This window comes from Apis florea, unplaced genomic scaffold, assembly GCF_048593485.1.
Source record: "Apis florea isolate Af1SG1 unplaced genomic scaffold, ASM4859348v1 contig_2839_pilon, whole genome shotgun sequence".
NCBI lineage: Eukaryota > Metazoa > Arthropoda > Insecta > Hymenoptera > Apidae > Apis > Apis florea.
The window spans coordinates 2,072,235-2,087,557 of NW_028256653.1; the positions used below are offsets into that span (position 1 = coordinate 2,072,235).

At 42.0% G+C, this 15,323-nt stretch overlaps 1 protein-coding gene across 1 annotated transcript in view; it reads right to left on the minus strand.

The window, feature by feature from the left end:
• Positions 1-15,323, minus strand: part of LOC105735548 (uncharacterized) — a 113,100-nt gene that overhangs the window by 69,370 nt on the left and 28,407 nt on the right. Inside the window, exon 4 of the mRNA XM_086907327.1 lies at positions 12,988-13,105. Within this exon, the coding sequence (XP_086763453.1) occupies positions 12,988-13,105 (118 nt within the window). The remainder of the gene's footprint in view (positions 1-12,987; positions 13,106-15,323) is intronic.

Sequence of the window (15,323 nt, forward strand, 5' to 3'; positions counted from 1 at the left end):
TCTATACGATTATGGGGTTATCAGGGAGACGCAAATTGGGTTAGCGATCGGTGTGTCCCTGTCGTATCAATCTGTTCCCACGGGCAACCGGGCCCAATTATCTCGTGCGACGAGAGAAGAAACAGGGATGCTTTTGTGTATGGGGGGGGGGGGTTGGTGCATAAAGTGGGAAAACAAGTCGATCGATCTGTTGTTCGAAAACGAATACGTGCTTTCATGGTAGAGTGGAGAAAAATATGATTTCTCGAACAGGAAAACAAGGTTTCTTTTCCCCTTCCTTTCTCTCTTTTTCGAATTTTCCTTCGCGTTCCTTCGCGTGCGAACGATTAAAAGAGAAAAAGAATCTTAACTTACGCTGTTGTGAAATCGGAATATCGGAACAGTAGCGCCTTGTAGGCCAGCCGCGTTTGGAACGATTTGTTTCGATCGATTTAATAATGCAAATGTCATTTGATCTGTATGGTAACACGATCGTTTCAAATTATTAACGAGATGTACGAGTGATTCGTGTTCATGCTGGTGAAAGGTATTACGTGATTGTATTGCTTATCAATCCTATACTTGTTTCTTCTTCATCGAAATTCTCATTCCGATAAAATATTTTATCACGCAAAAAAGAAACGAACGAATCGAAAATTGCAAAGGTCAAGGTTAAAATAATGATATCGATTAATCTCGGAAACAGTGCGACCGATCATACGTCGCGTCATCATCTCGACGATACAAACACGAGTGGGCGACACGATTCTTCTTAACACGTCGTTTCTCCTTCTCTTTTCCTTTTTCTTCTTCTTTTCTCGAGATCGACGGTGTAAAGATCACGAGGGAATCGGGGCAAAAAGAGAATTGCAGAAGATACCCTTACGAATGGAACGCCCCCGCAATTAAGCGACCGTCGACACAATGACTCTGCCTCCGAAATGATTACGAAACTCGTGCAACAAATACAACCAACGAGATGCCACCATCTTCGAAACGATGAAGACACGTCCCCTTTTTCGAGCAACATTCGAGGACAAACATTCCCTCACCTCCAATTCGAGGAAGACGCGATAATGAGAACGTGTTTCCCCCGTAAAAAAACCAGTGATGGTATAATATTGCGACACGAGTCGTTAAACGTCGGACGTTTCTTCGAGTGGAAAATTTTTATCCTTTGAGGAAATCGTGAATGGAGATGGTATGTGCGAGTGGGTGGGTGGAGGGGCGTCGTTTAAAAGACGGTGGAGCGTAAAATTTAAATTCGACGCCACTCGTCGTAAAAAAAGTGGCGCGTAAGATAAGCTTCCAGGCTCTCGTCACGATGGTGAAAGAGCGAGTTTTGTTGGTGGAAGAAGAAGATTGCGGAGAATATGATCAATTTGTACGTAATTTCTTTTAGGTGGAAGATGCATATAAGAAACGATGGTCAACGATAATCCCCTTAATTCCCTAAAAAAGACAGCCGAGTTTTACGAACTTTTGTTATTCGATTCGTGGATTTTCCACGCGGCAGAACTCCATTTATCGAAGTGAAATTTTAACGAATGCCCGGGGTTAAGCGAAACTCTAATTGAATTTCAATTATTCGAACTAGCGTTGAAAAACACATTTGAATTATGCATTATTGTTTAAAAGTTAAAAGTGACGAATCCACGGAGATGATTTCCATTTGGTGAATAAAAGTGAATAAATCGTGTTGCCGTTTGCACGACGATCTCTTCTCAAAAGTCGAAACGTACCAGATGGAAATTGCGTTGCTGTGAGCGTGGCGAGGCCACATGCGGAATATACGTGTATATTCATCACACGTGAATCTGAAGACACGCGCTCCCACGTCTGACGTTTGCAGGCCTGCATCTACTTACAGGCACATTTGTTACGGGCGACAAGACCGAGGATCCTGTCTGACATATGCAACGCCGGTTCTCCTTGCGTGCTGCCTTCTTGATGGCGCGAGAATGCAAATCGTTCGTACGATCAAGTTCGATCAATTGAATTATTAATTTTCACCGTGGATGCCTTGGTTTTTCACGCGTTAAATCGAATCGTCGCGATTGATACCGAGACGACGACAAAACTTTTCAAACGATAATTTGAAAAAAGTTCCTCCTCTACGAGGAATTAACAGTCGTGCAAAAACTTTTAATCCAAACTTTGTTATAAAAAGAATAAACTTGATCGAAATGAAATTTTCGAAACTTTTTAACAGGGAAAAATTTATAATGGAATTTTTATTTTTAATTATTTCGTTGGAAAATCTTCTATTTCGAGGGTAAACAATTCGGAGTAACGGAAACAGAAGAACTCGAAGAAATTTTTTACGCGTGATTAACGATCACATTTCCAATCGAAACAAAAATAAAGCGAACAGAGAAGAAGAATAAAAGAAATTATTCTAATAATTTCTAATCGATCGACACGATTTCGAATTCACCAATTGTCGAAAATCGACAAACTCGATCGCTTAATGTATCAAGGAAGTTCTCTCCTGTAATTGTTTAAACACCTGTCACGCAACGATACCGCGAAACTGATACTGGCCGAGGTGTACGGGGGAGACAGATAAACCGCGATTGCTCAATCAAATTGCCGGCTGTGGCCCACGAACCCGACCCACCACGTCGTGTCATAACGAACCTCGATGGGCAGAAAGAGAGAGAGAGAGAGAGAGAGAGAGAGAGAGAGAAAGAGAAAAAGAGGAAAAGCTTCCCTTGACGATTTCCCCGTCAATTTCTCGAGTCAACAATCCGCATATCGAAGTCACGCCGATCCACGAGCGACGAGCAAACGGTTCAGAGGCCGTGAGTTTGCTCTCCACAAATGAAAATCCGATGTTTGACCTTCTCCACGAGTCGATTTAGCCGGTAACGAGCGTGCAACGAGGAGATATATACGTGTGTGTGTGTGTTATATATATATATGTATATACGTGTATATACGTCTACGACCACGTGTTGTAGGGCCGGACGTGATTTCTCGAGGATTAGAGAAAACAATTTGGCGTCATCCACTCTTTCTTTCGTCCCCTTCGAATTTCCAGGGGACGAACGAAACGGAAAATGGAATGGATCGATCCGCCACTTCCTTTTCACCTTCAATCTTTTACCGGATGGAAAAGAGAATCATCCATCAGTTTTACGTCCAGCACGGGGATCGTGCTCCTGGATCTCTTTTTTCCATCTGCCTCGATCTTCCCTCGCTTTATTACCTTACTCGCGGGACAACTTTCCCCTCTTAATTCATTCACTCGATCGAGAGTGGAATTCGAGAATCCGCGTTCTTAATCGCATCGAAACGAGACGAGAGTTGAGGAAAAAGTATAGTATTCTTCGAAACATTCCCGGATTAATCCCCTCTTTTCGAATATCGTTGACGGACCACTTTTCACCGAGGCTTAAGTCGTTAATGAAAATGTAAATTCGGAAAGAGTAAAGGAATCTTTGGAAGAGAGATGGGGAAAAATTGAAATCGAAGAGATCGATCGTCTTATCGTCTTACAATTCTAATCCTCCTCCTCCTCCTCCTCCTCCTTATCCTCCTTTCCACGAATATTTCGCGCGGATTCCAGACTTCTCTCCGTACACATCGATCGCTCGTTAATTATTCCATCTCGTACGAGTCTCGAAAAGATAAGATATTATTCCAACGATTCGGCCAAGTATCGATCGAGGAGACCAGCGGCCGGGTGTTTCCTTTCGCGAGCAAACCCCCCGTTTCGGGGAAGGAACTTTCATTTTCACGGCGCGGGACAAAGGTTTTCCTCGGTGGAAGGATTCAAGCCTTCGTGGACGACGTGTGCGGCCCCCGGAGAAATGGCGGACCCTGTCTGCGCCGCGTGGGGGTGGAGGTGTAAGAGAGGCTTTGTCAAGCCTCTGGCAGGAACGAGTGGGCGTGCACGAATACCACGGATCGCTAATACAACGTGGGACGAATCAGCGATGATGTCTCATCGTCATCCCTCTAGAGTTACTTGACATACCCCAGTCAGCGCATTTCTAATGTGAATCGAACCGGTCGTACGTGGATCTCGCGTGCAGCTTTATGAATATTTTAAGCCGGGCTTGACCCAGATTGTCCTCGCAACAGGAAAACCAACCTGCCCTCGCCCGGCTCTCCTTCCTTTCGCTTCCCTTTTGCTTATCTCTCTCTCCAAATCCGCCGTGTTTCCCCTGTTTTCTCCTCTCTCCTTTCCCCTCCCCATCCCTTCTTCGTCGCCACCACCGTTTGCCACGAGTTTTCCACCGGTCCGCCTTTCTTTTCCTCTCGTTCATCGCGTAGATCTCTCTTTCCTTCTCCCTCTTTCGAGCCATCGTTAACGCTGTCTCTCTCTCTACTCCAGCTTCTCGGTTATCCGTCCTTTCCCCTCTGCTCGGTGGCGCTGGAACGCCACGGTCGATCGATTCGTTTCCAGGAAACGTGAAAGAACGAACGCGATTCATCAATTTCTGTTTCCGCGAGACGGGCAGCGTAACGCGAGTGGATATCGTAAACGACGTATCGACGATCAGAATGGAACTATTATCGCGGTTCGCAATTATCCGGCCACGATTAATAACGCTCTTCCCCCTCTCCAACTTTATTCAACAACCACAGTGATATCTATAATCGCTCGAGCTTCGTTCCTTCGATTTTTTTACCATTTGCCACCCATCTCTCCACCCCTGTAATTCCGAATATTCGAATCGAATATTATCGCGAAAATCCGAGAAACGGATTTCCACTACCCTCCCCTCTTTCGTTCCAGTTCGACGGGATATCGCGTTAATAGCGTTGAAAAGCCGTGGCGCAAAAGTGGTGGCGCGTGTACAAATGGCGGAAATCTTTCGTCAAGGTCGTTGCCACGCGAACGAGCCGAAGCTTCGCTCGAGGCTCGTGTTGTGCACGCAGCGTTGCACGTCGGCGGCGGCGTGTGCAAGCTACGTCAACCACGCCGCCTTGGCTTCCCAGCCCGAGTTTCATTGAGCTGTTCTCGTGCTGGCTATGCGCCAAGTGACGTCACCGGCACAAGAGGGAGGGGGATTGTCAGCGGCGGATGGAACTGTGCGGTATCGAGGGGAGGGGAGGCGATAGTAGCCGATAGCTCGTGCGCTCGACGCCGGCTTCTCGAGAGTCAAGAAAATCAAAGAGATACCACCACCACCACCCCTTAAAAACGTAACTCGCCCGTGCAACCGCGTAATCCAATTTGTTCTATTCTCGGAGGGAGTATCTTCTGGTAAACGGCGGCGACAACTATATACCTCTCTCTCTCTCTCTCGTTTCCACTTTTACCATCTCTTTCTCTCTCTCTCTCTCTCTCACTACGAGAAGGTAAAGTTTAATTAGAAGCTTAAAGTTCATCGATTAGTTTCGTAATTTCTAAATCAACTGTGGAACGCGAAGAGAGCGGTGTGGACGGATCAAAGTTTCTGATATTTTACGATGGGCACATAGCGCGACCGTAAAATCGGATATTGCGTTTATAACCGTCGGCCCCGTGATATGGGGGGGGGGGAAGGGGGAAGCGTTTAATATCCGCCAGGGTCTTTGTTTCCGAACCGTGGGATGGATTTCGCGCGTGTATCGAAGATTGCGCGCTTCCCCCGTTTATAAGTGTAAATCTATTATCGAGTCGAGTTCGAAAGAAAAGAAAAAGAAAAAAGGAGAAGAACGTATATAGAGCGGCGTGATTAAAGCCTATCGTTCGCTTACGGAGAGATTAACGGAGGAGGAGAGAAAAGTGGAGGAGGGGTCGCGCCAAAGACTGACACGAGTATATTCGGCTTGTGTTGTGTAAAAAGAAGAAGAAGAAGAAGAAGAAGAAGGAGAGGGAGGGGTGGCTCGTCGCACGTGACTGAATTGCGACCCCTGTATCCGAGGTAAGGCTGCCCTCTCTAATTTAATTTGTTCGACCCTCCGTCGAAAGACAAGATGCACTTGGTGCACTTCGTGCGGAAAAAACAAACAGGGGCCGCCCTCCCCGCTTTTCACTTTCTTTTGTCCCTCGTCACCTCGTGTTCGTCCGCGATTCACGACCCGTTACGGCTCCATTTCCATTTTCGTCGCTCGAGAAATGGAAAAGATGAGGAGAGGGAGAAAAAAAGGGAGCACCGATCTCGACGATCCCCTCCCCCGATCGATGTTAAAACGGGTCTTCTGGGTTTAAAAATATCGATGGAATTATGAAACGAAGTGAATATCGTTATAAACCGATACCGTGGAAAATTAGCGGATGGAATATATAAGCAGGTAATACGAAGTTACCTTTAATCGAGGATCGATATTCGATTATAGCGATCCGCGTTTCTCCACATTTCTTCTCCTCCACTCCTTTTTTTCCACGCTTTAACCGGGGATTACCCGGAATTGTTTCTCGAGCGCGGATGGATAAGATTGGTCCACCTATTTGTTGCCATTAGTTCTTTTTCTTTTTTAATGAAATTATATACGCAGAGTGTTTGTCCAAAGTTTCGACACAAGGGATGCGGGATCTATTCTATTATTTGTCCATTTCAGAGAGTAAAAGAAAAGTAAAACGTTGAGAAAAACGAGGTGGGGAGAGGAGGGGAGTGAGAAAGAAATCGCTCTGTCTTCGTCGCACAACTGTTCTCAACTTGCTTCATTTAATGCCAACTTAAATTGCTTGAACTTAATGAATATTAACTTTTATCTTCGTTTTCCCCTCTGAAATCTAAAAATATCCCAATTAGAATATATTAATATTCTAATTCATAAATTCAATTTAATTTTTTCTTTTTTGTAGCATTAGCGAAATTTATTATACGAATTTTGTATATAAATAAATTGTAAAATTTATAGGAACTGGTTCGTTATAAAAACAAATTGAAATTAACAATAAATAGTTCGATCAAAGAGTATAGAACGAGCATAGAAAAAACTAGAAATCAATAAACATAAATGTCGGATAAAAGAGAAAGAAATCACCAATTTAACTTGGAGAAAAGGAGAAATATATTTGTTGAATGCAAGAATGCATTCACGCCCCGTTTCTTCTATTCGTAGATTTTTCCAGTAGATAAAGGACCCGTCCAATTTAATTAGCATGAATTCTCTTTTATCACCGTATGAAAGTGCATTGGACCGGGCGACTCTCGCTGATGAAAAAAAGGGCTGGAAATAAAGAAATTCTTAGATTGGAATTCCCCCAGTGAAAATATACAAGGGTTCGAGAACCTCGTGGAATTGCAACCAAGAATCGACAAGGTGACCCTTCCTTAATTTCACAGTGGTAGATTTCGCGCCTTTTGTTTCTTAAAAGATAAGAAAAAGAAAAAAGTTCGATTCTTTCGCGATTAAAAGGATCTCGAAGCGAAATAAAATTTGAACAATCATTTCGAACAAATTGTTAAGACTCTATTTAAATAAAACTTCGGTGAAAACTGTTCCTGACGTGTCATTAATGGAATTAATTAAACTGAAACGTCGCTGTACATTAATTAACACGATTACGCGTACACAGTCACACGATAATATTATCTTACAAGGGAAGAAAGAAAATTTAATTCTAACGAAAATTTTGTACGTAAATCGAGTATGATATATGTTATAGGGTATAAAAGTTCACTGAAATTTTATCTATAATTTTATTATTAAACGTTGCTAGCAGTGTCACTATTCTGTAGTTGACATCCTTTTGTTTCTCTTCGATACGCGATCGTCAGTTGTTCAGTTGCTCTAGCCCGACACGTGCACTCACGTATAACCAAAATATATCCATTCGGCTAAATCAGTATATTTCTTATTTATTGTTCACCCACTGCATAACCAACCAACAATATATAATAAATTTTTCCACTGAAAATCTCTTTGAGAAAAATCAATTCAACTCGAAAATATTTTTTACAACAATGGAGCGTTAAAATCCAATTTAACCTGCTAAGGATCGATTTCGAAATGATATTCCATCGGTTGGAAAAAAAAAATTGCTCCGCGTATAACCCATTACACGTCATAAAATATGTACGAAGAGTTTCGCGACCAATTGTATACCGCATAAAACTCTTACGCGGAAAAGAAAGACAAATTGCATAAATGAAATAAATATCACGATCACGATCTGTATGCGTAATTTCTCCATCCTTTCTCGCCATCGAGACGCATTGGAAACAATCATTCCGACAATCGTCATAAAGAACGTATCCATTTGCCAAGTAAAATTGCTCCACACGAGCAATTTGTCATAAGCGACTTCTAAGTATTGGCCAACTTGCTTTATATGCAAATCGATATCCTCCAGTTCCTCGGCGCCCTATGCATTTATACGTAACACGAATCGTAAGAAAACGAACGATAAAAATTATCCTCAATTGTACACACAGCGAGAACATTGTCCCGTGAATTGCAAATCCATAGGTGAAAGCGTTCGATCGAGGTGTAAATCGCGGAGATCAGGCTTCACACGGTTTTTCTCATTTTTCTTCTCTCTCTCTCTCTCTCTCTCTCTCTCTCTCGACAATTAGTCGGCCATTCGATTTCCACGGAAACGAGCGTTTTCCTTCCAAATATCGAATCGATCGCCGGCCCACAAAGAGGGAGAGAGAACCGATATTTTCGCGGGGAACAATGGGAACGACTTCTGTGACCGCAAACGGAACCTTTCGCGTGCAGACATTTCGTTCTTTTACGAGTTCCACTTCCACCACCACCACCACCACCGTGAAACTTCGATCGTATCCCACCGACGACCGATTTTCTCCGCATAATACTCTGGGACCGCGGGCAACCGCCATGGTGACAGCCAGCACAACCAGCTCTCTCTTTCTGTCGGAAGCCCGTTTATTGTCGGAGATGGAATAAGGTTTTGCCGAGCAATTTAAAAATAGCTTCAACGATTCGATGCCGCGAATTTTTTTAATAAATCTGTTAGACAGTGGTTCAAAAAAAGAGTGTAAATGTAGATAGGCGAATGTTATTAACGAAGGCTGGTAAGCTAGCAATTTCTAGCAAATTCTTTGATTATTATTTATTGAAATCGTTCTTCCATCTAGTTTCTTACTAGCATCTCATCATCAAGCAAGTTGGATAACCTTGCTAATAAATTCACTAGAAGGCCGTTTTGTGTAAATACACGATGTATACGCGATACATCTTAATATAAGGTAAAAAAAGAAATATTTTGATAAAATGTATATATAATTCAATTATACTATTACTTAATAATATATAAAAATAAATAATTTAATTTAATTAAAAAAACGAATTACAAACGTAGTTTATTCATTCATGTATTAATTTCTTTTTATTTACAATTATGAATTTAAATAATGCTTTTATTCAATTAATTATGATTAATTAAAGCTTCAAATAAAATTCCAAGATTAATTTATTATTTAATTCCCAGGATATTTCCAGGATATTTTTAACAATCATTTCTTATCTTAGACCAATTTTGTGAAAATCTCCATATCATGAATGTTAATTACGCTACATTTCTTCGCGAAAAAAGAAGGAAAATAAAGAGAAATAACTAATCAACGATCGATTGGCGTACTATGATATTAACGCGAAGATCTAATCTAAGATCGACAATTTCGCAGGTCTATTATCGTCACGATAAAAACGCGAAATTCCATGTATAGCAACGCAATACGTCGATCCGATTTTCACCATTAAACCTGCCTAATTGCTACCTTTCTGAATCTAATTCCTTCCCGACTCTAAATACGTTTTCTCAATTGTAACTTTTTTTTTTTTTATTAAACTCTGTTGTCGCCGATGGAATTATCTCGAAGCGAGGGAGAAAGTTTCTCGCGAGAGAAAGAGAGAGAGAGAGAGAGAGAAGAAGGAAACATCGCGGAGAACGAAGCATGAAATTGTATCTATCCACGTCGAAAGGTATTCCGCGTAATTGCATCCGCTATCATATCGTTACTCTTCCGAATTAACAAGAAACTGTACGAACATGTTATCGATACAGGAGGAGAAGATGGAGGAGATAAGGGAATCGGAACGGGGATAGATCGAATCAAATGCTAGCCGCACTCTCCAATTACCGGTGAATCATGCTCGGAATAAAACTGAATCGAGAAAAATCCTCGACCTAATCAAACGATTTATAAGTGTGTGTAGTGTGTGTGTGTATTCGCGCGTCGAGACGATGAACTTCTTCCTACAATTGGCCGAATTAATTCTTGGCCAATTACGATTGGTTATTATGGCGATATTTTAGGAACAAACTTTCTAACTTTTTACCTAATAATTACTTTGAACGTTCGAATGTAAATTATAAATACGAGCATAATTCGGATCTCGATTGAACGAATGAATGCAAATATTGCGAATATAAGCGAAGAAAAATATGAAGAGATCATTCTTTCTCGAGTATTCTTTATTATTTTGCTTCTATATCTAACATCCTGAACTAAGATTCTTTGCGCTTTTAACCGCAAAGAATCGTAAAATATTCCTTGCCCAATCTAATATATCTAAATCCATTTCTGAAAAAAAAAAAAAAAAATAAGAGATCCAATTCGAAATTCTAACCTAAAGACTCTAAGATTTATATCCAAGGCATCCTCTTATTTTTCATCTTTTTTTCTTCTCTATATCGCTTACAGTTCAACCTAAATATTCCAACATTCCTCTTCCAAATCGCAAATTTCATAAATCCACGCAAACGTTTTCCACGAGCCTCTATCCAATTCCACTTTTCAAAAAAAAAAAAAGAAATATGAGAAAAACTTACTTGAGATTAGAACCGAAATCTTCTTCTTTCAGGTCAGAACTTTAAACTAGCAGCCAAGATGTTCTTCTCTCGCTTATTTTCTTTCCTTCCATATCGCTTGCAGTACCACGATTTTTCACGGTCGCGCATTTTACTTCTCGGTTTCGCGAAAAGTCGCCGCGACAAACACTCGGCGACTCCACCGGTAATCGTATTATCGACCGAGTTGGACCGATGCACAGACCAATCAGGTGCACGGACGACGATCACGAGGGCTAACCTAAAACTCGTTACACACATCCATCGAGCGTGCAACCCGGTCGTCGATTGATTTCGAGGTTCGTTCTATGTGTAAACACTTGTTTCAGTTTCATTTCACGTACGTTCCGTACGGCGAGTTTCGCGAGAATATCAAGTCGTTTCGATGATCCACTCGATGCCACGCGCGCGATACCCGGCCATCGATCCGGAATGGATCAACACTTGGGCGAAATAAACTGGCGCGAATCAAACGGGCCGTGTAATCGTTATGTTTCTTTGAGCGCGTACACCCTTACCCCCAATCCTTGTTATTTGGTTATCGATTATCCGAGATTGGTTTAAAACGATTCATAAATATGTATTAAACTGTTCGAAAAAAGAACTTTTCGCATTTTTCTCCTTCTCGTAAATCGACAGTTCTTAACCTCCGATCTGTGAAATTGTCCGATTGAATTTAAAATTTTCCGCTTTTTATTATAATTTTAATCGCGAGCGTAGTTCGATTAGTTCGATGATGCTTTTTTCTATTCTTTCTTAAACTTTTCTCCACTTCTTTCTTGGAAAACGTAAGAACACAAGATATATAATAGACCATCTTCATCCGAGTCGATTATGTTTTCTTTCTTCAAGCAAACTCGATCAAATTTCTCGATTTCTTGATTTAGAAAAAAAGTTTTCTTAATATGACAAAATAACGTAACATATCAAACCGGTCAGTTTCTGGCTAAAATATTTTTCAACATCAACATCATGAGAGATAGATCAATGCAAAATCCCCCTGCGGAAACCCACAACAACAACAACGTATCGTGTCCGACCGATCTATCAATAGGATTTTTCAAACCAGACATTTGCGGGCGTGTTCGCTCTCTCCCTCTTATTTTTTTTCTTTTTCTTTTTTTATAAAACAACCTTCTCGACCACTCACGCGATGCCATTTAAACGGACGCCAGGATACGCTGTGTGCGTATACTCGATGCCCTTATTTTGCCACACTTCCTTTTTTCTTTCCTCACGTTGCAAAATCAAGCAAAGTTTATGCTCGATGAAGCGCGATCCCGCGGCATCTACGAGGAAAAAATGGTTGGAAAAATAAGGGGCGGGAGTGGAGAAGGTACGAATAAAAAAATTCGCGACGCTTTTAACGCGCCTTCGAGTCCCGCTTGTTCGTGGATAAATGTCGCGAGATTTTCGCCGTAAATTCGAACATCTTCGACGTTTTAAAAAAGGAAGCTTCCCTCGCGCCCCAAGTTGAACGAAATACGGGGTTACAGCTCCTCGAGGAGTAGTTGAGTCTTTTTAGTTAATTCGTTGACACCCATGTTTCGTTAGGAAAGAAAGAGGCGACTATTTCCAAAGCAGATATTTCACCATTGTTCCCCAAACGCTGGAAATTTTCCAAAATTACGAAAGATGGAGAACAACTTTCTTTTATTATTATTATTAAACATCTACCGCAGAGAACATCTTCCCTCGTATATTTTTGTTGCCGTGTTAAATGTTAATTAAAAGCGGAAGTGGCTCGTTCCAGAGACGTTGCATAATCCTATACCTGGATCCATCGCGCCTAGATCGGAAGATACTGGCTCGCGGAACGTTAAGGGTCGGGAACACGCGCTCCTAGTAAATCTCGAACATTATGAATCTTCGTTTCCGCAAAATTGGTACGTTGTTTTCGTTCCACCACGTTTTTCTAACGAAACTCACGACACGCCAACACTGTGATCAACTCTATCGCTGTAATAAGAGGATCAGGCGCACGTGATGAATACACGCGCCGCCTAAAATCGAAATAATAATACGAAAGAGCCGGCCAGCCACGATCGGGTGCGCCAACGTTTTGGAAATATGAGAGAGAGAGAGAGAGAGGGAAAGAGAGGGTGTCGTTGCATGCACGTGATGTTTAGAAATTAATCTGCAGAATCTAAGGCAGAAATCTAGCTGGCTACACGTATCAATTAGTGTACCGTGTTTGTGAGGTCTGGTGGCTGTTGTGTGTTGCTGTTCGTGTCTCGCGTGCTGTCAGGGGGTGTGTGTTCTTGTCTCCCCGCCGTTGTATCGTGGGACTGCTTAGACGTTACCTCATTCATGTAGGACACCTCTGACAACGGGACGTAGTAGTAGCCCAGGAAACGATCCCACAGGAAACCCTTGCACCACACCTCGACCACGAGGCCCGTGTTCATGTCGTTCGTCTCGCTGCGAAATAAATAAAATAATAACCAGTTTAATCGTTCGAGCGATAAGATCGTTTCGAATTCGTCGGAAGAAGGATGGATCGATGGTTGGTTCAGAGAGAGAGAGAGAGAGAGAGAGATATGGAAGGAGGACGAAGATGGAATTTTTACACCGGCGCGTCATTAAAGATCGGATTACGTATTCCGAGACTGTGGGATCCAAGTTTAAACGTTGGACTTAGACTTAGGGGAAACAATTCGCCTTCGACTGACTGGAAAACTTAATTAGCCGGAAAGACTAGGCGGATCTTGGCTGACGGAAGATTCGAATCACGACTCGAATTCGACCGATCCTTTCCTTTCAAAACACGTGCCTTTCCTCGTTCTGTATTCGATCCTGTAACGCGTAATCGTTAAACAATACAAAATCGACGAATATCGACTCCACCTGATAATTCGCTTATTTAAACCTCTGATCGAGGTAAGTAAATTCGAAAAAGGGGAACGAACGAACGAAGGAACGAGCGCGATCACCCGATTCTTTTTCGCATCGATCGATAGGAGAGGCGTGGTAACAGCGTGTTGTTTGCGCGATCGAATCGTAATATTTTAAATCGAGATGCGGATCGATTCTTATTTTCGACAGAGGGAGGGGGGGAGGAATACGTTTCGTCGCGCAGGTTAAATAAAACACGATTTTAAATGGGCCGCGCCCGCGGAGACGGGGGGAGACGTGAAATGAAAAAGTAGGTTAAAGGTTCGCAACTTGGCAACTTGAGGATTTATAACGGCGCCAGTTAAGGATATTTCAGAAAGCTAAGATCCAAAATTCTTCTATTTTCTATCTTCTTGTCCCTCCTCTCCTTATATATTTTAGACGGCCGATCAATAGAGCTAGAGTAGTCGTGTGCCCCCTCTCTCCCCCTCCCCCCCCCTCACACTCCACGTCCACTCGACTCGATCTTATTTCAACGAAACGAAAGATCTTTTCAGAAACGTAAATCCAGGTCTCCGGCTCCGGCTCTGTTTCTCGACGCGGGATACGAATTATGGGGGAGGAGGGGGAGGGGAGGGGGGGAGAGAGAGAGAGAGAGAAAGAGAGAGAGAGAAAATTGATTAGTTATTTGTTCGTCGAATCGTACGCGTGTATCGATACCGGATCACGTTCATAACGTTGCATAACTTGGCACAACTTGATAGATCTCGTTCGTCTTTGGAAATCTATCATGCGTATGCGAATCGTCCAAGTTGCGTGGAGTTTTCCTTTTTTTTTTACGAATCACTCTCGTGTCGATTTCGATTCGTAACTTTTGTTCGTCCATTAAAATTTTGTTTCGTTGTTGAGAGTGTTGAGATTTTCTTCTGATCAATGAATACATCAGTATTAAGTGCAAGGTTTTTTTAATAACTCGTTTCGAATCGTTTTATGCAAAATCGAGAATAGAATTCTTTATTTATTACTGCGAGTTTTCATTACGTATGATGATCAATCTTCCAACCTTTGTGTGCATTTATAACCTCTCTCGTGAACATATTTCGCTCCATTCTTAACTCCTCCACAAAACATCTTTCGAATTGATTCTTTCTTCCTTTTTTAACCCGAATTTTTCAAACGAAACGATAAAAATACAACGACGAGACAAATTCACAGCGACCCTGGTGAACGAAATCCCGCTCATCCACAAATACGACAGATTTAACAAAAACGCGTGTATAATTGTTTCCAGGACCGTTGTTTGTCGTTCTCGCCACTCCATCGTTTATTATCGAAATAAACAAACCCTTTTTTTTTTTTTTTTTTCAATGAATTTACACGAATACACGCTTCGTTGCTCGATATCGAAGATAAAATCACGAGCGAGAGAGAGAGAGAGAGAGAACGTGATATTTTTCATTGAAGAACGCGAAAGTTGCCGGCGAGTAGAGCGAGATGCGAGAAATGGCGGGACCAGGGGGAGGGTGAGAAAAGAAGGGGGATGGAATATAAAAACCGGGCTAATAATAAAGAGCAGCCGCAAATACTTGAACGTTACAACCACCGTCGTCCCTCGTCTTTATAAATAAGCAGATCACAGATTCCGCTCTCTGTCCATATCCTGATAATACCTTGGAATGATGAAAGCTGCACGGTTTAAAAAAAAAAAAAAAAAAAAAAAAAACCCGTGGACAAAATTATTCCAAAGCGTAATTATATATAAGCTCGACAAAAAGCGAGAGATCGATAACTCGAACGAGAAAAT